At 52.8% G+C, this 23,106-nt stretch overlaps 1 protein-coding gene across 3 annotated transcripts in view; it reads left to right on the top strand.

Moving 5' to 3' along the window:
* Nucleotides 1–23,106, top strand: part of EPHX2 (epoxide hydrolase 2) — a 70,325-nt gene that overhangs the window by 35,260 nt on the left and 11,959 nt on the right. For 2 of the 3 annotated variants that reach the window (XM_077176450.1, XM_077176449.1), the window contains 6 exons: nt 177–288; nt 4,274–4,348; nt 7,741–7,786; nt 9,279–9,381; nt 9,547–9,616; nt 20,164–20,244. In XM_077176450.1, the coding sequence (XP_077032565.1) occupies nt 177–288; nt 4,274–4,348; nt 7,741–7,786; nt 9,279–9,381; nt 9,547–9,616; nt 20,164–20,244 (487 nt within the window). Of the gene's footprint in view, nt 1–176; nt 289–4,273; nt 4,349–7,740; nt 7,787–9,278; nt 9,382–9,546; nt 9,617–20,163; nt 20,245–23,106 lie in introns of those variants that run through there. The other variant, XR_013181711.1, reaches the window with a different exon arrangement.

Here is a 23,106-nt window from a genome sequence, read left to right as displayed (position 1 = left end):
AGAAATCCCCAAAAAGCCCCCAAAAGAAATGCCAAAAAAACCCCACCAAAACCCAAAAGAAATCCCAAAAAAATCCCAAAAAAAAAAAAAACCCCAAAAGAAATCCCCAAAAAATTTTAAAAATCCCCGGAATTATCCCGGACTCCCGGCTGTCCCGTTCCCGCTGTTGGCTGCAGGGCCGTGGCCGTTCTGAACACCCCATTCCGGCCGCCCGAGCCCGGCTCCGACGCCCTGGAGAGGCTGAGCCGCATCCCCGAGTTCGAGTACCAGCTCTACTTCCAGGAGCCCGTGAGACACCGGCCCTGGACCCCAAACAATCCCAAATCCTGATCCCAAATCCTGAAACCCAAAACAATCCCAAATCCTGAACCCAAAAAAATCCCCAAATTCCTGATCCTAAACCCCAAATCCCAAATCCTGAACCCCCAAAAATCCCAAATCCTGAACCCCAAAAATCCCAAATCCTGAACCCCAAAAATCCCAAATCCTGAAGCCCAGGAAATCCCAAATCCGTCATCCTAAACCCCAAATCCCAAATCCTGAACCCCCAAAAAAATCCCAAATCCCTCATCCTAAACCCCAAATCCTGAACCCCAAAAAAATCCCAAATTCCTGATCCTGAACCCCAAATCCTGAACCCAAAAAATCCCCAAATCCTGAACCCCAGAAAATCCCAAATCCGTCATCCTGAACCCCAAATCCTGAATCCCAAAAAAATCCCAAATTCCTGAACCCCAAAAAAATCCCCAAATCCGTCATCCTGAACGCCAAATCCCAAATCCTGAACCCCCAAAAAAATCCCAAATCCTGAACCCCAAAAAATCCCCAAATCCTGAACCCCCAAAAAAATCCCCAAATCCTGAACCCCAAAAATCCCAAATCCTGAACCCCAGAAAATCCCAAATCTGTCATCCTGAACCCCAGATCCTGAACCCCAAAAAATCCCCAAATTCCTGATCCTAAACCCCAAATCCCAAATCCTGAACCCTCAAAAAATCCCCAATTCCTGATCCCGAACCCCAAATCCTGAAACCCAGAAAATCCCCAAATTCCTGATCCCGAACCCCAAATCCCCAAAAATCCCCAAATTCCTGACCCTAAACCCCAAAACCCAAACTCTGAATCCCATAAAATCCCCAAATTCCTGATCCTGAACCCCAAATCCTGAACCCAAAAAAAATCCCAAATCCCTGACCCTGAACCCCAAATCCCAAATCCTGAACCCCAAACAATCCCCAAATTCCTGATCCCGAACCCCAAATCCTGAACCCCAAAAAGTCCCCAAATTCCTGACCCTGAACCCCAAGTCCTGAAACCCAGAAAATCCCCAAATTCCGGATCCCAAATCTGATATCCCAAATCCTAAATCCCAGAAAATCCCCAAATTCCGGATCCTAAACCCCAGATCCTGAACCCCAAAAAAATCCCAAATTCCTGATCCCGAACCCCAAATCCCAAAGAAACCCTAAATCCCTGATCCTAAACCTCAAACCCCAAATCCTGAACCCTGAAAAATCCCCAAATTCCTGATCCCAAACCCCAAACCCAGAATCCCAAAAAATCCCAAATCCCTGACCCTAAACCCCAAATCCCCAAATCCCCAAATCCCAGAAAATCCCCAAATCCCAGATCCCAAATCCAAAACCCCAAATCCTGAATCCCCAAAAATCCCAAATCCCTCATCCTAAACCCCAAATCCTGAACCCCAAAAAATCCCAAATCCCAGATCCCAAATCCTAAATCCCAAAAAATCCCCAAATTCCTGATCCCAAATTCCCGATCCCAAATCCCAGATCCTGAATGCAAAACCCCAAATCCTGAACACCAAAAAATCCCCAAATTCCTGATCCCAAATTCCCGATCCCAAATCCCAGATCCTGAATGCAAAACCCCAAATCCTGAACACCAAAAAATCCCCAAATTCCTGACCCTAAACCCCAGATCCTGAATCCCCAAAAATCCCCAAATCCCAGATCCCAAATCCCAGATGCCAAATCCTAAAACCCAAAAAATCCCAGATTCCTAATCCTGAACCCCAAACCCCAAACTCTGAATCCCAAAAAAATCTCCAAATCCCTGATCCCAAACCCCAAATCCTAAACCCCAAAAATCCCCAAATTCCTGATCCTAAACCCCAGATCCTGAATCCCAAAAAATCCCAAATCCCTGATCCTAAACCCCAAATCCTAAATCCTGAATCCCCAAAAAATCCCAAATTCCTGATCCCAAATCCTGAACCCCAAAAATCCCCAAATTCCTGATCCCTAACCCCAGATCCTGAATCCCAAAAAATCCCCAAATCCCTGATCCTAAACCCCAAACCCCAAATCCCCAAATCCCAGAAAATCCCCAAATCCCAGATCCCAAATCCAAAACCCCAAATCCTGAATCCCCAAAAATCCCCAAATTCCTGATCCTGAACCCCAGATCCGGAATCCCCAAAAATCCCCAAATTCCTGATCCCAAATCTGAGATCCCAAATCCTAAATCCCAAAAAAATCCCAAATCCCTGATCCCAAATCCTAAAACCCAAAAAATCCCAAATTCCTGATCCTGAACCCCAAATCCCAAGAAATCCCAAATTCCTGATCCCAAACCCCAGATCCTGAACCCCAAAAAAATCCCCAAATTCCGGATCCTGAACTCCAAATCCTGAACCCCCAGAAAATCCCCAAATTCCGGATCCCAAACCCCAAATCCTGAACCCCGAAAAATCCCAAATTCCTGATCCTGAACCCCAAATCCTGAACCCCAAAAATCCCTAAATTCCTGATCCTAAACCCCAAATCCTAAATCCCCCAAAATCCCCAAATCCTGAACCCCAAAAATCCCAAATTCCTGATCCTAAAATCCAAATCCTAAATCCCAAAAAAATCCCCAAATTCCGGATCCCAAATCCCAAATCCTGAACCCCAAAAAATCCCCAAATCCCAGATCCCAAATCCTAAACCCCAAATCCTGAATCCCAAAAAATCCCGAATCCCAGATCCTAATCCCCAAATTCCAGATCCTAAACCCCAAACCCTGAATCCTAAATCTCCCAAAAATCCCAAATCCCTGATCCTAAACCCCAAATCCCAAATCCTGAATTCCAGAAAATCCCAAATCCCTGATCCCAAATCCCAAATCCTAAATCCCAAACAATCCCAAATTTCTCATCCTAAACCCCAAACCCCGAATCCTAAAAAATCCCCAAATCCCAGATCCCTGATCCTAAACCCCAAACCCCAAATCGTGAATCCCAAAAAATCCCCAAATTCCTGATGCCAGATCCCAAATCCTAAATCCCAAAAAATCCCCAAATCCCAGATGCCGAATCCAAAACCCCAAACCCTGAATCCCCAAAAATCCCCAAATCCTTGATCCCAAATCCCAGATGCCAAATCCAAAACCTCAAAAAATCCCAGATTCCTGATCCTAAACCCCAGATCCTGAATCCCAAAAAATCCCAAATCCCTGATGCCAAATCCCAGATCCCAAATCCTAAATCCCAAAAAATCCCCAAATTCCTGATCCCAAATCCAAAACCCCAAATCCTGACTCCCAAAAAATCCCCAAATTCCTGATCCTAACACCAGATCCTGAATCCCAAAAAATCCCCAAATCCCCGATCCCAAATCCCTAATCCCAAAAAAATCCCAAATCTCTGATCCCAAATCCCAGATCCCATATCCCCAAATCCCAAAAAATCCCAAATCCCTCATCCTAAACCCCAAACCCTGAATCCCCAAAAATCCCCAAATCCTTGATCCCAAATCCCAGATGCCAAATCCAAAAACCCAAAAAATCCCAGATTCCTGATCCTAAACCCCAAACCCCAAACTCTGAATCCCCAAAAAAATCTCCAAATCTCTGATCCCCAATCCCAAAAAATCCCCAAATCCCCCAAATCCCCAAATCCCAAAAATCCCTAAATCCCTGATCCCAAATCCCCGATCCCATGATCCTAAACCCAAAATCCCCAAATCCCCAAATCCCTGAATCCCAAAAAATCCCCAAATCCCTGATGCCAAATTCCAGATCCAAAACCCCAAACCCCAAATCCTGAATCCCAAAAAATCCCCAAATCCCAGATCCCAAATCCCAGATCCCAAATCCCCTGATCCAAAACCCCAAACCCTGAATCCCAGAAAATCCCAAATCCCAGAAAATCCCAAATCCCAGATCCCAAATCCCAGATCCCACATCCCAGATCCCGATCCTGGCCCCGATCTCATGTCTGTTATTTTTGGGGTCGATCCCGGTGTTTTTGGGGTTTTTCCCGGGGTTCCAGGGCGTGGCGGAGGCGGAGCTGGAGAGGGACATCGGGAGAACCCTCAAGATCCTGATCCGATCCTCCCGGCCCGAGGTGATCCCGGGATCCGGGATCGGGATTGGGATTGGGGTTGGGGATCGGGGATTTGGGATCGGGATCGGGATTCGGGATTGGGGATGGGATTGGGAATAGGATCGGGATCGGGAATGGGGATGGGATTGGGGATTGGGACTGGGGATTGGGGATTGGGGTTGAGGACCGGGAATGGGATCGGGATCGGGATTGGGATCTGGGATTGGGGATCCAGGATTGGGATTGGGGATTGGGGATTGGGGATTGGGATTCTGGATCTGGGATTGGGGATTGGGATCTGGGATTCGGGATCCGGGATTGGGATTGGGGATTGGGGATTGGGGATCTGGGATCGGGATTGGGGATGGGATTGGGAATAGGATCGGGATCGGGAATGGGGATGGGATTGGGATTGGGGATTGGGATTGGGGTTTGGGGATCAGGATTGAGGACCGGGAATGGGATCGGGATCGGGATTGGGGATCAGGATCGGGATCTGGGATTTGGGATCTGGGATTTGGGATCTGGGATTGGGAATCTGGGGATTTGGGATCTGGGGATTTGGGATTGGGATTGAGGACCAGGAATGGGATTGGGATTGGGGATTGGGATAGGGAATAGGATTGGGATCGGGATCTGGGATTCGGGATCTGGGATTCGGGATCTGGGATTGGGATTGGGGATTGGGGATCGGGATTGGGATTCTGGATCTGGGATTCGGGATTGGGGATGGGATTGGGAATAGGATTGGGATCGGGAATGGGGATGGGATTGGGATTGGGGATTGGGGATTTGGGGATCTGGGGATTTGGGATTGGGATTGAGGACCGGGAATGGGATCGGGATTGGGGATTGGGATAGGGAATAGGATCGGGATTGGGATCTGGGATTTGGGACCGGGATCGGGGTCGGGATCGGGATCAGGAACGGGATTGGGGACCAGGATTGGGGATCAGGATTGGGTTGAAGGACAGGATCAGGATTGGGATGGGGTTGGGATTGGGATTGGGATTGGGATCGGGATTGGGATCAGGAATGGGAATAGGATCGGGATTGGGGATCGGGATCTGGGATTGGGATTGGGGACTGGGGATTTGGGATTGGGAATGGGATTGGAGATCAGGATTGGGTTGAAGGCCAGGATCAAGATTGGGATCGGGGATGGGATTGGGATTGGGGATCGGGATCGGGGATGGGATTGGGATTGAGGTCAGGAATGGGATTGGGATTGGGATTGGGATTGGATCGGGGTTGGGGTTGGGGATTGGGATTGAGGTCGGGAATGGGATTGGGGTTGGGGTTGGGATGGGGTTGGATTGGGATGGGATTGAGATCGGGGTTGGGATCAAGGTTGGGATTTGGGTTGGGATTGGGATTGAGGTCGGGATTGGGATTTCCATTGGGATTGGGGTTGGGGATGGGATTGGGATGGGATCGGGTTGAGGGACAGGATCAAGATTGGGATGGGATTGGGATTGGGGTTGAGGTCAGGATTTCTATTTGGATTGGGATGGGATGGGATCGGGATCGGGATCGGGATTGGGATGGGATCGGGATCAGGATCAGGATCGGGATTGGGATTGGAGTTGGGATCAGGTTGGGATTGGGATCAGGATGAGGATTGGGATTGGGGATGGGATCGGGAATGGAATTTGGATTGGGATTGGGGATCGGGATTGGGATTGGGGATCGGGATCGGGATTGAGGATCAGGATTGGGTTGAGGGACAGGATCAGGATCAGGATGGGATTGGGACTGAGGTCGGGAATGGGATTTCCATTGGGATTGGGATGGGATTGGGGTTGGGATTAGGATGGGATCGGGATCAGGGTTGGGGATCAGGATCAGGATTGGGATCGAGAACGGGATTGGGATCAGGGTTGGGATTGGGATTGGGATTGGGAATGGGATTTCCATTGGGATTGGGATGGGATCAGGAATGGGATTGGAGATCAGGATTGGGTTGAAGGCCAGGATCAGGATTGGGATGGGATTGGGATTGGGATTGGGGATGGGATCAAGATTGGGATTGGGATTGGGATTGGGATTGGGATTGGGTTGAGGGATCGGGACTGGGGTTGGGATTGAGGATTGGGATTGGGATCGGGATTGGGATCGGGTTGAGGGACAGGATCAAGATTGGGATGGGATTGGGATTGGGGTTGGGATGAGGATGGAATTGGGATCAGGTTGGGGATCAGGATGAGGATCGGGATTGGGGATGGGATCATGAATGGAATTTGGATCGGGATCTGGGATTTGGGATCGGGATTGGGATTGGGATCGGGAAAGAGATTGGGATGGGATTGGGATTGGGTTGAGGGATTGGGATTTGGGATTGGGGATTGGGGATAGGGATCGAGTTGAGGGACGGGATCAGGATTGGGATGGGATTGGGGTTGGGAATGGGATTTCCATTTGGGTTGGGATTGGGATAGGGTTGGATTGGGAAGGGATTGGGGTTGGGATTGGGATCAGGTTGGGGATCAGGATGAGGATTGGGATCGAGAACAGGAATGGGATTGGGATCAGGGTTGGGATTGGGATTGAAGTTGGGAATGGGTTGAGGGATCGGGACTGGGGTTGGGATTGTGGTTGGGATTGCGGATCGGGATTGGGATCGGGTTGAGGGACAGGATCAAGATTGGGATGGGATTGGGATTGGAATCAGGGTTGGGATCAGGTTGGGGATCAGGATGAGGATTGGGATTGGGGTTGGGATCAGGATCTGCGATTTGGGATCGGGATTGGGATTGAGATCGGGATTGGGTTGAGGGACAGGATCAGGATTGGGATGGGATTGGGATCAGGGTTGGGATTGGGGTCGGGAATGGGATCAGGATCGGGGTTTGGATTAAGAACGGGATTTGGAGTAGGATTGGGATCGGGATTGGGATCAGGATGGGGAATGGGATGGGATTGGGATCGGGGTTGGGATCGGGGTTCGGGTTGGGATCAGGTTTGGGATCAGAACAAGAATTGAGATCGGGATCGGGATCAGAATACAGAATGGGAGCGGGATCGGGATCGGGGTCAGGATCAAAATTGGGATCGGGATTGAGACTGGAATTGGGATGGGGATCAGGACTGGGATCAGGACTGGGATCAGGGTGGGATTGGGATCGGGATCGGGACTGGAATTGGGATCAGGATCAGGACTGGGATCAGGGTGGGATCGGGATCGGGATCTGCCGAGGGGCCGGACTGGGATCCCGAAGGAGCGGGAAAGCCCAGAGTGCCCCTGGATCATCCAATGGGATCCCTCGCTCCGGGACCCGATCCCAAACCCATCCCCATCCCCAAATGATCCCTGAACACGATCCCGAGCCGGGATCCCCTGGAACTCCTGGGGTTTCTGGGCTCCGTGCCCCGGCGTCCCCCAATCCCTTGGGGTTTGATCCCCGATCCCGCAGGATCGGCTCCCAGTGAAGCTCGACCTGCGGCGCGTCCGGGAGAGAGGTCGGGAACACGGGGATCCCTGGGATCCCTGGGATTGGGGATCCCCTGGGATCGGGGGGGATCCCATGGGAATGGGGGGGATCCTGTGGGGTTTGGGGGATTCTGGGATTGGGGAATCCCCTCTGGGAATGGGGGATTCTGGGAATGGGGAATCCCCTGGGAATAGGGGATCCCGTGGGAACGTGGGATCCTGTGGGATTTAGGGGATCCTGTGGGAATGGGGAATCCCCTGAGATTTGAGAATTCTGTGGGATTAAGGGGATCCCTGGGATCGGGGGATCCCCTGGGATTTTGGGGGGATCCCCTGGGAATGGGGGGGATCCTGTGGGATTTGGGGGATTCTGGGATTGGGGATCCTCTGGAAATGGGGGATTCTGGGATTAGGGGGTTCCTGAGAATGGGGGATCCCCTGGGATCGGGGGGGATCCCCTGGGAATGGGGGATCCTGTGGGATTCTGGGATTCTGGGATTGGGGATCCCATGGGATTTGGGGGATCCCGTGGGATTTGGGGGATCCTGTGGGAATGGGGGATCCCGTGGGAATAGGGGATCCCCTGGGATTAGGGGTTTCCTCTGGAAATGGGGGATCCTGGGAATGGGGGATCCTGTGGGATTTAGGGGATTCCAGGAATGGGGGATCCCCTGGGATTGGGGATCCTGTGGGAATGGGGGATCCTGTGGGATTTGGGGGATTCCTGGGAATGGGGGAATCCTCTGAGAATGGGGGATCCCATGGGATTTGGGGTTTCCTCTGGAAATGGGGGATTCTGGGATTAGGGGGTTCCTGAGAATGGGGGAATCCTCTGGGAATGGGGGAACCTGTGGGATTTGAGGGATCCTCTGGGATTTGGGGGGATCCTGTGGGATTTGAGGGATTCCAGGAATGGGGGATCCCCCAGGATTTGGGGGGAGATTCTGGGATTTGGGAGATCCCTTGGGAATGGGGGGGGGGGTGTGTGTGTGTGTGTGGTGTCCCCTGGGATTTGGGAGAATTCTGGGAATGAGGGATCCCCTGGGATTTGGGAGAATTCTGTGGGATTCTGGGAATGGGGGATCCCCCAGGAATTGGGGAATCCCCTGGGAATGGGGGATTCTGGGATTGGGGGATCCTGGGGATTTAGGGGATTCTGGGGTTGGGGATCCCCTGAGAATGGGGGATCCTGTGGGAATGGGGGACTCTGGGAATGGCGGATCCTGTGGGATTTAGGGGATTCCAGGAATGGGGGATCCCCTGGGATTAGGGGTTTCCTCTGGGAATGGGGGAATCCTCTGGGAATGTGAGGGATCCTTGTGGATTTGGGGAATTCCTGGGAATCTGGGGGGGATCCTTTGGGATCTGGTGGGGGGGATCCTCTGAGATTTGGGGAATCCCCTGGGAACGGGGGAACCCTTGGGGAATCCCCTGGGAACGGGGGAACCCTTGGGGATCCCAGTGGGATCCCGAGGGCCCTGTGTGGATCCCTTGGGATCTGGTGGATCCCTGTGTTTGCAGGGGGGCTCCTGGCGGGGCTCCCCGAGGATCCCCCCGAGAGCGGCCTGCTGCCCCCGGCCGTGCTGGAGCATTACACGCGGCAGTTCCGCAAGGCCGGCTTCAGGTGGGAAACCTGGGATCCGCCCCGGGATCCGCCCCTGGGATCCCTTCCCTGGGATCCACCCCTGGGATCCCTACCCTGGGATCCACCCCTGGGATCAGCCCTGGGATCCCTGCCCCGGATCCCTGCCCTGGATCCCCATCCCGGGCTCATTGCGGGCGTTCCCAGGGGGGCCCTGAACTGGTACCGGAACGTGAGGGAGAACTGGAGCTGGGCCCTGAGCGCCAGGGGACGCACGGTGAGGGGAGAGCCCCAGCCCAAAAATGATCCCAAACTGATCCCTGTTCCCAAACTGATCCCTGAACCCGATCCTGAACTGATCCCTGTCCCAAAAATGATCCCAAAATGATCCCAATCCTGATCCCTGAGCTGGGCCCTGAGCGCCAGGGGACGCACGGTGAGGGGAGAGCCCCATACACGTCCTAAAAATGATCCCTGAACCTGATCCTGAACCAATCCCTGTCCCAAAAATGAGCCCTGAACTGATCCCTGCCCCAAAATGATCCCTGAACCGATCCCTGTCCCAAAATGATCCCAGCCCTGATCCCAATCCTGATCCCTGAGCTGGGCTCTGAGCGCCAGGGGACGCACGGTGAGGGGAGAGCCCCATACACATCCTAAAAATGATCCCAAACTGATCCCTGTCCCAAAAATGATCCCAATCCTGATCCCTGAGCTGGGCCCTGAGCTGGGCCCTGAGTGCCAGGGGCTGCACAGTGTGGAGTGAGCCCCATCCCCGTCCCAAAAATGATCCCTGAACCTGATCCTGAACCCAATCCCCATCCCCAAACGGATCCCAATCCTGATCTCGGCCCTGATCCCAAAATGATCCCAGCCCTGATCCCTGAGCTGGGCCCTGAGCGCCGGGGGCTGCACGGTGAGGGGAGAACCCGATCCCAAAATTGATCCCTGAACATGATCCCAAACCCATCCCTGTCCCAAAATGATCCCTGAACCTGATCCTGAACTGATCCACATCCCAAAAATGATCCCAATCCCCATCCCAATCCTGATCCTGGCCCTGATCCCCGAGTGCCAGGGCCAGGACAGTGCAGAGTGAACCCCATCCAAAAAATGAGCCCTGAACACGATCCTGAACCCATCCCCATCCCAAAAATGATCCCTGAACTGATCCTGAACTGATCCCTGTCCCCAAAATGATCCCTGAACTGATCCCTGTCCCAAAATGATCCCAGCCCTGATCCCAATCCTGATCCCTGAGCTGATCCCTGAGCGCCAGGGGCCGCACGGTGAGGGGAGAACCCGATCCCAAAAATGATCCCTGAACCGATCCCGAACTGATCCACATCCCAAAAATGATCCCAATCCCCATCCCAATCCTGATCCTGGCCCTGATCCCCGAGTGCCAGGGCCAGGACAGTGCAGAGTGAACCCCATCCAAAAAATGAGCCCTGAACACGATCCTGAACTGATCCACATCCCAAAAATGAGCCCTGAACCCATCCCTGTCCCCAAAAATGATCCCTGAACCCGATCCTGAACCCATCCACATCCCAATCCTGACCCCAATCCTGATCTCAGCCCTGATCCCTGAGCTGGGCCCTGAGCGCCGGGGCACGCACGGTGAGGGGAGAGCCCGGTCCCAAAAATGATCCCAAACTGATCCCTGTGCCCAAAGTGATCCCAAAATGATCCCAATCCTGATCCCTGAGCTGGGCCCTGAGCGCCGGGGCACGCACGGTGAGGGGAGAGCCCCAGCCCAAAAATGATCCCTGAACTGATCCCTGTCCCAAACTGATCCCAATCCTGATCCCTGAGCTGGGCCCTGAGCGCCAGGGGCCGCACGGTGAGGGGAGAACCCGATCCACATCCCAAAAATGATCCCTGAACACGATCCCGAACCCATCCCCATCCCCAATCCTGATCCTGGCCCTGATCCCTGAGCGTGAGGGGCCAGACAGTGCAGAGTGAACCCGATCCCAAAAATGATCCCTGACCCTGATCCCGAACCCCAATTCCCATCCCCAAATGATCCCAATCCTGATCCCGGCCCTGATCCTTGAGTGCCAGGGGCAGGACAGTGCAGAGTGAGCCCGATCCCAAAAATGATCCCTGAACATGATCCTGAACCGATCCCTGTCCCAAAATGATCCCTGAACACGATCCCAAACTGATCCCTGTCCCAAACTGATCCCAATGCTGATCCCTGAGCTGATCCCTGAACACGATCCTGACCCCATCCACACCCCAATCCTGACCCCAATCCTGATCCCAATCCTGATCCCTGAGCACCAGGGGCTGGACGATGCAGAATGAACCCAATCCCTGTCCCAAAAATGATCCCTGAACACGATCCTGACCCCGATCCCCATCCCAAACTGATCCCAATCCTGATCCCTGAGCTGGGCCCTGAGTGCCAGGGCCAGGACGGTGCGGAATGAACCCGATCCCAAAAATGATCCCTGGACCTGATCCTGAACCCATCCCCATCCCCAGTCCTGATCCCAATCCTGATCCCAATCCTGATCCTGGCCCCGATCCCCATCCCAAAATGATCCCTGAACACGATCCTGACCCCAATTCCCATCCCCAAATGATCCCAATCCTGATCCCAGCCCTGATCCCTGAGCTGGGCCCTGAGCACCAGGGGCTGGATGGTGAGGGGTGATCCCCATCCCAAAAATGATCCCTGAACCCGATCCCGAACCCATCCCCATCCCCAATCCTGATCCCGATCCTGATCCTGGCCCCGATCCCTGTCCCAAAATGATCCCTGAACCTGATCCTGAACCCATCCCCATCCCCAAATGATCCCAATCCTGATCCCAGCCCTGATCCCTGAGTGCCAGGGGCAGGACAGTGCAGAGTGAGCCCGATCCCAAAAATGATCCCTGAACCTGATCCTGAGCCCATCCCTGTCCCAAAATGATCCCTGAACACGATCCTGAACCCGATCCCCATCCCCAAACTGATCCCAATCCTGATCCTGGCCCTAATCCTGGCCCTGATCCCTGAGCGCCAGGGGCCGGACGGTGCGGAATGAACCCAATCCCCGTCCCAAAAATGATCCCAAAATGATCCCAATCCTGATCCTGACCCCCATCCCCATCCCCAATCCTGATCCCAATCCTGATCCCGGCCCCGATCCCTGAGCTGGGCCCTGAGCGCCGGGGGCCGGATGGTGAGGGGTGAACCCGATCCCAAAAATGATCCCTGAACACGATCCTGAACCCATCCCCATCCCCAAATGATCCTGACCCTGATCCTGACCCGATCCCCATCCCCAAACTGATCCCAGTCCTGATCCTGACCCCGATCCTGCTCCTTCAGGATCCCCCCCCGATCCCATTTTCCACCTCTGGGATCCCCCAAATCCCTTGGGATTCCCTGGATCCAGTCAGGATCTCCCAGATCCCCTCTGGATCCCCCAACTCCCCTCAGGATCCCCCCCCCAATCCCATTTTCTCCCTTTGAATCCTGTCTGGATCCCCAGATTTCCTCAGGATCCCCTCGGGGTCCCCCGAATGCTCCCCGGATCCTGGCATGATCCCCCCAGATCCCCTCGGGATCCCCCAAATCTCCCAAACCTCCCCTGGATCTCCCCTGGATCCCCCCAAATCCCATTTTTTCCCCTCTGGATCCCCCAGATCCCCTCAGGATCCTCCAGATCCTCTCAGGATCCCCCCAATCCCATTTTCCCCTCTCAGGATCCCCCAAATCTTCCCTGGATCCTGTCAGGATCCCCCAACTCCCCCCGGGATCCCCCAAATCCCATTTTCCTGCTCAGGATCCCCCAAATCTTCCCTGGATCCTGTCAGGACCCCCCCAAATTCCCTCCAGATCCCCCAAATCCTCCCAGGATCCCCCAAATCCCCTCAGGATCCCCCGAATCCCATTTTCCTCCTCAAGGATCCCCCAAATTCCATTTTTTTCCCCTCTGGGATCCCCCAGATTCCCTCAGGATCCCCCAAATCCCATTTTCCCCCTCAGGATCCCCCAAATCTTCCCTGGATCCTCTCAGGATCCCCCAATTCCCATTTTCCCCCCTCAGGATCCCTCAAGTCTTCCCTGGATCCCCCGAATCCCCTCTGGATCCCCCAAATCCCCTCAGGATCCCCCAAATCCCCCCGGGATCCCCCAGTTCCCATTTTTTTCCCCTCTGGGATCCCCCAGCTCCCCTCAGGATCCCCCAAATCTCATTTTTTCCCCTCTGGGATCCCCCCAAGCCACCCGGGATCCCCCAAATCCCATTTCTCCCTCTCAGGATTCCTCAAATCTTCCCTGGATCCTGTCAGGACCCCCCAGATCCCCTCCAGATCTCCCAACTCCCCCCTGGATCCCCCAAATCCCCTCAGGATCCCCCAAATCTTCCCTGAATCCTGTCAGGATCCCCCAATTCCCATTTTTTCCCCTCTGGGATCCCCAAATCCCCTCTGGGATCCCCGAAATCCCCCCTGGATCCCCCAAATCCCCTCAGGATCCCCCAAATCTTCCCTGGATCCTGTCAGGACCCCCCAAATCCCATTTTCCCCCTCAGGATCCCCCCAAATCCTCCCTGGATCCCCCAAATCCCATTTTTTCCCCTCTGGGATCCCCCAGATTCCCTCAGGATCCCCCAAATCCCCTCAGGATCCCCCAAATCCCCCCTGGATCCTGTCAGGATCCCCCAGTTCCCATTTTCCCCCTCAGGATCCCCCAAATCCCCTCAGGAACCCCCAAATCCTCCCGGGATCCCCCAAATCCCCTCGGGATCCCCCAAATCCTCCTGGGATCCCCTGAATCCCATTTTCCCCCTCAGGATCCCCCAAATCTTCCCTGGATCCGCTCAGGATCCCCCAAATCCCCTCTGGGATCCCCAAATCCCCCCTGGATCCCCCAAATCCCATTTTTCCCCCTCTGGGATCCCCCAAATCCAATTTTCCCCCCTCAGGATCCCTCAAGTCTTCCCTGGATCCCCCAAATCCCCTCTGGGATCCCCCAAATCCTTTCTGGATCCCCCAATTCCCATTTTCCCCCCTCAGGATCCCTCAAATCTTCCCTGGATCCTCTCAGGATCCCCCAAATCCCTTCGGGATCCCCCAAATCCCCCCTGGATCCCCCCAATCCCCTCAGGACCCCCCAGATCCCCTCTGGGATCCCCCAGTTCCCATTTTCCCCCTCAGGATCCCCCAAATCCCCTCAGGATCCCCCAAATTCCATTTTTCCCCTCTGGGATCCCCCAGATTCCCTCTGGATCTCCCAAATCCCATTTTACTGCTCAGGATCCCCCAAATCCCCTCAGGATTCCTCAAATCTTCCCTGGATCCTGTCAGGATCCCCCAGTTCCCATTTTTCCCCCTCAGGATCCCCCCAGATCCCCTCGGGATCCCCCAAATCTCCCAAACCTCCCCTGGATCTCCCCTGGATCCCTCCGATCCCATTTTTCCCCTCTCAGGATCCCCCAGATCCCCTCAGGATCCTCCAGATCCTCCCGGGATCCCCCAAATCCCATTTTCCTGCTCAGGATCCCCCAAATCTTCCCTGGATCCTGTCAGGACCCCCCCAAATTCCCTCCAGATCCCCCAAATCCTCCCAGGATCCCCCAAATCCCCTCAGGATCCCCCAAATCCCATTTTCCCCCTCAAGGATCCCCCAAATTCCATTTTTTTCCCCTCTGGGATCCCCCAGATTCCCTCAGGATCCCCCAAATCCCATTTTCCCCCTCAGGATCCCCCAAATCCTCCCCGGATCCTCTCAGGATCCCCCAAATCCCATTTCCCCCCTCAGGATCCCCCCAAATCCCCTCCAGATCTCCCAACTCCCCCCTGGATCCCCCAAATCCCCTCTGGATCCCCCAAATCCCATTTTTCCCCCTCAGGATCCCCCAAATCCTCCCTGGATCACCCAAATCCCATTTTTTCCCCTCTGGGATCCCCCAAATCCCCCCGGGATCCCCCAGTTCCCATTTTCCCCCTCAGGATCCCCCAAATCCCCTCAGGATCCCTGAAATCCCCCCTGGATCCCCCAAATCCCCTCGGGATCCCCCGAATCCCCTCAGGATCCCCCAAATCCCATTTTCCCCCCTCAGGATCCCTCAAGTCTTCCCTGGATCCCCCAAATCCCCTCAGGATCCCCCAAATCTTCCCTGGATCCTGTCAGGATCCCCCAAATCCCATTTTCCCCCTCAGGATCCCCCCAAATCCCCTCTGGGATACCCCAGATCCCCTCAGGATCCCCCAAATCCTCCTGGGATCCCCCAAATCCCATTTTTCCCCTCTGGGATCCCCCAATTCCCATTTTTCCCCTCTGGGATCCCCAAAATCTTCCCTGGGTCCTGTCAGGATCCCCCAAATCCCATTTTCCCCCTCAGGATCCCCCAAATCCCCCCTGGATCCTCTCAGGATCCCCCAAATCCCCTCAGGATCCCCCAAATCTCCCCTGGATCCCCCAAATCCCATTTTCCCCCCTCAGGATCCCTCAAGTCTTCCCTGGATCCCCCAAATCCCCTCCAGATCTCCCAACTCCCCTCAGGATCCCCCAAATCCCCCCAGGATCCCCCAATTCCCATTTTCCCCCTCTGGGATCCCCCAAATCCCCTCAGGATCCCCCAAATCCCCTCAGGATCCCCCAAATCTTCCCTGGATCCTGTCAGGATCCCCCAAATCCCCTCCAGATCTCCCAACTCCCCTCAGGATCCCCCAGATCCTCCCGGGATCCCCCAAATCCCATTTTCCCCCCTCAGGATCCCCCAGTTCTTCCCTGGATTCTTTCAGGATCCCCCAAATCCCTTCGGGATCCCCCAAATCCCCCCTGGATCCCCCCAATCCCCTCAGGATCCCCCAAATCACATTTTTCCTCCTCTTGATCCCTCAAATCCCCTCAGGATCCCCCAAATTCCATTTTCCCCCTCAGGATCCCCAAAATTCCCCCTGGATCCCCCAAATCCCCTCAGGATCCCCCAAATCTTCCCTGGATCCTGTCAGGATACCCCAAATCCCATTTTCCCTCTCAAGGATCCCCCAAATCCCCTCGGGATCCCCCAATTCCCATTTTTTCCCCTCTGGGATCCCCCAAATCCCCCCTGGATCCCCCCAAATCCTCCTGGGATCCCCCAGATCCCCTCAGGATCCCCCAAATCCTCCTGGGATCCCCCAAATCCCATTTCCCCCCTCAGGATCCCTCAAATCTTCCCTGGATTCTTTCAGGATCCCCCAAATCCCTTCGGGATCCTCCAAATCTTCTCTGGATCCTGTCAGGATCCCCCAAATCCTCCCTGGATCCCCCAAATCCCATTTTTTCCCCTCTGGGATCCCCCAGATTCCCTCTGGATCCCCCAAATCCCATTGTCCCCCCTCAGGATCCCCCAAATCCCCCCTGGATCCCCCCAAATCCTCCTGGGATCCCCCAAATCCCATTTTTCCCCTATGGGATCCCCCAAATCCCCTCTGGGATCTCCCAACTCCCCCCTGGATCCCCCAAATCCCCTCAGGATCCCTCAAATCTTCCCTGGATTCTTTCAGGATCCCCCAAATCCCCTCAGGATCCCCCAAATCCTCCCACGATCCTCCGAATCCTCCCGGGATCCCCCGAATCCCCTCAGGATCCCCCAAATCCCATTTTCCCCCCTCAGGATCCCTCAAGTCTTCCCAGGATCCCCCAAATCCCCTCTGGATCCCCCAACTCCCCTCAGGATCCCCCAGATCCTCCCAGGATCCCCCAAATCCCATTTTCCCCTCTGGGATCCCCCAAATCCCCTCAGGATCCCCCAAATCCCCTCAGGATTCCTCAAATCTTCCCTGGATCCCCTCAGGATCACCCAAATCCCATTTTTTCCCCTCTGGGATCCCCCAAAGCCACCCTGGATCCCCCAAATCCCATTTTACCCCTCAGGATCCCCCCAAATCCCCTCAGGATCCCTGAAATCCCCCCTGGATCCCCCGAATCCCCTCAGGATCCCCCAAATCTTCCCTGGATCCTCTCAGGATCCCCCAAATCCCATTTTCCCCCTCAAGGATCCCCCAAATTCCATTTTTCCCCCTCAGGATCCCCCAAATCTTCCCTGGATCACCCAAATCCCATTTTCCCCCTCAGGATCCCCCGAATCCCCTCAGGATCCCCCAACTCCTCCCAGGATCCCCGAAATCCTCCCGGGATCCCCCGAATCCCCTCAGGATCCCCCAAATCCTCCCTGGATCCCCCAAATCCCATTTTTCCCCTCTGGGATCCCCGAAATCTTCCCTGGATCCTGTCAGGATCCCCCAAATCCCCTCAGGATCCCCCAAATCCCATTTCCCCCCCTCAGGATCCCTCAAATCTTCCCTGGATTCTTTCAGGATCCCCCAAATCCTCCTGGGATCACCCAAATCCCCCCTGGATCCCCCCAATCCCCCCAGGACCCCCCAAATCCCATTTTTCCTCCTCTTGATCCCTCAAATCCTCCCAGGATCCCCCAAATCTTCCCTGGATCCTGTCAGGACCCCCCCAAATTCCCTCCAGATCCCCCAAATCCTCCCAGGATCCCCCAGATCCCCTCAGGATCCCCCAAATCTTCCCTGGATCCTGTCAGGATCCCCCAGTTCCCATTTTCCCCCTCAGGATCCCCCAAATCCTCCCTGGATCACCCAAATCCCATTTTTCCCCTCTGGGATCCCCCAGATTCCCTCTGGATCCCCCAAATCCTCCCGGGATTCCCCAAATCCCATTTTCCCCCTATGGATCCCCCAAATCCCCTCAGGATCCCCCAGATCCCCTCAGGATTCCTCAAATCTTCCCTGGATCCCCTCAGGATCCCCCAAATCCCATTTTTTCCCCTCTGGGATCCCCCAAATCCTTTCTGGATCCCCCAAATCCCATTTTACCCCTCAGGATCCCTCAAATCTTCCCTGGATTCTTTCAGGATCCCCCAAATCCCCTCAGGATCCCCCAAATCCCTTCGGGATCCCCCAAATCTTCCCTGGATCCCCCCAATCCCCCCAGGATCCCCCAAATCCCATTTTTCCTCCTCTTGATCCCTCAAATCCTCCCAGGATCCCCCAAATCCCCCCTGGATCCCCCAAATCTTCCCTGGGTCCTGTCAGGATCCCCCAAATCACATTTTCCCCTCTCAGGATCCCCCAAATCCCCTCAGGATCCCTCAAATCTTCCCTGGATCCTGTCAGGACCTCCCCAAATCCCCTCTGGGATCCCCAAAATTCCCCCTGGATCCCCCAAATCCCCTCAGGATCCACCAAATCCCCCCTGGATCCCCCAAATCCCATTTTCCCCTCTCAGGATCCCTCAAGTCTTCCCTGGATCCCCCAGATCCCCTCAGGATCCCCCAAATCCCATTTTTCCTCCTCAGGATCCCCCAAATCCTCCCAGGATTCCCCAAATCTCATTTTCCCCCTCAGGATCCCCCAGCTCCCCTCAGGATCCCCCAAATCTCATTTTTTCCCCTCTGGGATTCCCCAAAGCCACCCTGGATCCCCCAATTCCCATTTTCCCCCTCAGGATCCCCCAAATCCCCTCCGGGATCCCCCAACTCCCCTCAGGATCCCCCAGATCCTCCCGGGATCCCCCAAATCCCATTTTCCCCTCTGGATACCCCAGCTCCCCTCTGGATCCCCCCAAATCCCATTTTTTCCCCTCTGGGATCCCCCAAATCCCCTCAGGATCCCCCAGATCCCCTCGGGATCCCAAAAATCTTCCCTGGATCCTGTCAGGATCCCCCAAATCACATTTTCCCCCTCTCGGGATCCCCCAAATCCCCTCAGGATCCCCCAGATCCCCTCGGGATCCCAAAAATCTTCCCTGGATCCTGTCAGGATCCCCCAAATCACATTTTCCCCCTCTCGGGATCCCCCAAATCCCCTCAGGATCCCCCAAATCCTCCTGGGATCCCCCAAATCCCCTCAGGATCCCCCAAATCCCCTCAGGATCCCCCAATTCCCATTTTTCCCCCTCTGGATACCCCAGCTCCCCTCTGGATCCCCCAAATCCCCTCAGGATCCCCCGAATCCCCTCTGGGATCCCCCAACTCCCCCCTGGATCACCCAAATCCCATTTTCCCCCTCAGGATCCCCCAAATCCCCTCTGGGATCCCCCAAATCCCCTCAGGATCCCCCAGATCCTCCCAGGATCCCCCAATTCCCATTTTTCCCTCTGGGATCCCCCAAATACCCTCAGGATCCCTCAAATCTTCCCTGGATCCTCTCAGGATCCCCCAAATCCCCTCCAGACCCCCCAAATCCCCTCAGGATCCCCGAAATCCTCCCGGGATCCCCGAAATCCCCCCTGGATCCCCCAAGTCCCCTCAGGATCCCCCAAATCCCCTCAGGATCCCCCAAATCCCATTTTCCCCCCTCAGGATCCCTCAAGTCTTCCCTGGATCCCCCAAATCCCCTCAGGATCCCCCAGTTCCCATTTTCCCCCTCAGGATCCCCCAAATCCCCTCAGGATCCCCCAAATCCCATTTTTCCCCTCTGGGATCCCCAAATCCCCTCAGGATCCCCCAGATTCCCCCGGGATCCCCCAATTCCCATTTTTCCCCTCTGGATCCCCCAAGTCCCCACGGGATCCCCCAAATCCTCCCTGGATCCTGTCAGGATCCCCCAGTTCCCATTTTCCCCCTCAGGATCCCCCAAATCCCCTCGGGATCCCCCAAATCCCCTCGGGATCCCCCAAGTCCCCTCAGGATCCCCCCAAATCCCCTCAGGATCCCCCAAATCCCATTTTCCCCCTCTGGGATCCCCCAAATCCCCTCAGGATCCCCCAGATCCCCCCTGGATCCCCCCAAATCCTCCTGGGATCCCCCAATTCCCATTTTTCCCCCCCTGGATCCCCAATTGCCGCTGGTTCCCGGGGCAGATCCCGATCCCGGCGCTGATGGTGACGGCCGGGGAGGATCCGGTGCTGAAACCCGGCCTGAGCAAAGGCATGGAGACCTGGGTGAGGAGAAATGGGGGAAAAAACGGGGGAAAAATGGGGGAAAAATGGGGAAAAAAATTGGGAAAAATGGGGGAAAAAATGGGGAAAAATTGGGGAAAAATTGGGGAAAATATGGGGAAAATATGGGGAAAATATGGGGAAAAAATGGGAAAAAATTGGGGAAAAATGGGGGAAAAATGGGGGAAAAATGGGGGAAAAATGGGGGAAAAATGGGGAAAATATGGGGAAAAAATGGGAAAAAATTGGGGAAAAATGGGGGGAAAATGGGGGAAAATACGGGGAAAAAATGGGAAAAAATTGGGGAAAATATGGGGAAAAAATGGGAAAAAATTGGGGAAAAATATGGGGAAAAATGGGAAAAAATTGGGGAAAAATGGGGGAAAATACAGGGAAAAAATGGGAAAAAATTGGGGAAAAATGGGGAAAATATGGGAAAAAATTGGGGAAATATTGGCGAAAAAATGGGAAAAAATTGGGGAAAAACCGGGAAAAAACATGGGGAAAATACAGGAAAATATGGGAAAAATTGGGAAAAATACTGGGAAAAAATGGGGAAAAATGGGAAAAATATGGGAAAAAATTGGGGAAAAAAGGGAAAAAATTGGAAAAAATGGGAAAAATATGGGGAAAAACATGGGGAAAATACGGGGAAAATATGGGAAAAAATTGGGAAAAAAACGGGAAAAAATTGGGGAAATATTGGTGAAGAAATGGGAAAAAATTGGGGAAAAACCGGGAAAAAAACATGGGGAAAATACAGGAAAATATGGGAAAAATTGGGAAAAATACTGGGAAAAAATGGGGGGAAATGGGAAAAATATGGGAAAAAATTGGGGAAAAATGGGGAAAAAATGGGGGAAAATACGGGGAAAAAATTGGGGAAAAAATGGGGAAAAATTGGGGCGAAAATGAGAAAAAATTGGGGAAAAATGGGGAAAAAATGGGAAAAAATTGGGGGGGGGGAATGGGAAAAAATTGGGGAAAAATGGGAAAAAATGGGGCAACATTGGGGAAAAAAATGGGGGAGAAAATGGGAAAAATACGGGGGAAAAATGGGAAAAATACGGGGGAAAATATGGGAAAAAATGGGGAAAATTGGGGCGAAAATGAGAAAAAATTGGGGGAAAATTGGGGAAAAATTGGGGGAAAATATGGGGGAAAATATGGGGGAAAAACGGGAAAAATATGGGGAAAAAATGGGGAAAATATGGGAAAAAATTGGGGAAATATTGGCAAAAAAATGGGAAAAATTGGGGAAAAAACGGGAAAAAACATGGGGAAAATACAGGAAAATATGGGAAAAATTGGGAAAAATACGGGGAAAAAATGGGGAAAAATGGGAAAAAATTGGGAAAAATGGGAAAAAATTTGGGGAAAAAAGGGAAAAAATTGGGGAAAAATAGGAAAAATATGGGGAAAAACATGGGGAAAATATGGGGAAAATACAGGAAAATATGGGAAAAAATTGGGAAAATATGGGAAAAAAATTGGGGAAAAATTGGGGAAACATTGGGGAAAAATTGGGGAAACATTGGGGAAAAAATGGAAAAAAAGGGAAAATTCGGGGAGAAAAATGGGAAAAAATTGGGAAAATGTGGGAAAAAATGGGGAAAAAATTGGGGAAAAAATGGGGAAAATTTGGGGGCGAAAATGAGAAAAAATTGGGGAAAAATGGGGAAAAAATGGGAAAAAATTGGGGGGAGAAATGGGAAAAATTGGGGAAAAATGGGAAAAAATGGGGCAACATTGGGGAAAAAATGGGGAAACATTGGGGAAAAAAATGGGGGACAAAATGGGAAAAATACGGGGGAAAAATGGGAAAAATACGGGGGAAAAAATGGGAAAAATATGGGGGAAAAAATGGGAAAATACGGGGGAAAATTGGGGAAAAATTGGGGGAAAATTGGGGAAAATATGGGAAAAAAACCGGGAAAAATATGGGAAAAAAATTGAGAAAAAACCGGGAAAAAATTGGGGAAACATTGGCGAAAAAATGGAAAAAAAGGGAAAATTCAGGGAGAAAAATGGGAAAAAAATTGGGGAAAAAATGGGAAAAATATTGGGAAAAAAAGGGAAAAACATAGGGAAAATACAGAGAAAATATGGGAAAAAATTGGGAAAAAATATGGGAAATATTGGGAAAAACATGGGGGAAAATTAGGAAAAATTAGGAAAAATACTGGGAAAAAATGGGAAAAAATTGGGGAAAGATGAGAAAAAATTGGGGAAAAATGGGGAAAAACATGGGGAAAATACGGGAAAATATGGGAAAAATGGGAAAAATACAGGGAAAAAAAGGGGAAGAAAAGGGAAAAAGTGGGAAAAAATTGGGGAAACATTGGGGAAAAAAACGGGGAAAAATGGGGAAAAATGGGGGAAAAATTGGGGGAAAATATGGGAAAAAACCCGGGAAAAACTGGGGAAAAATGGGGAAAAAATTGGGGGGAAAAATGGGGAAAAATTGGAGAAATAATGGGAAAAAATTGGGGAAACATTGGGAAAACATTGGGGAAAAAAAGGAAAAAAATTGGGGAAAAATAGGAAAAATATGGGGAAAAACATGGGGAAAATATGGGGAAAATACAGGAAAATATGGGAAAAAATTGGGGAAAATATGGGAAAAAAAATTGGGGAAACATTGGGAAAACATTGGAAAAAAAAAGGGAAAAATACGAGGAAAAATATGGGGAGAAAAATGGGAAAAGATTGGGAAAAATGGGAAAAACTTTGGGGAAAATAGGAAAAATATGGGGAAAAACATGGGGAAAATATGGGGAAAATATGGGAAAAAATAGGGAAAAATTGGGAAAAAATGGGAAAAAATTGGGGAAACATTGGGAAAACATTGGGGAAAAATTGGGG

Source organism: Agelaius phoeniceus, chromosome 3 (genome assembly GCF_051311805.1).
Source record: "Agelaius phoeniceus isolate bAgePho1 chromosome 3, bAgePho1.hap1, whole genome shotgun sequence".
NCBI lineage: Eukaryota > Metazoa > Chordata > Aves > Passeriformes > Icteridae > Agelaius > Agelaius phoeniceus.
Note: the sequence above shows the minus strand (reverse complement) of the source record. Positions and strands in the feature narration are given on the sequence as shown.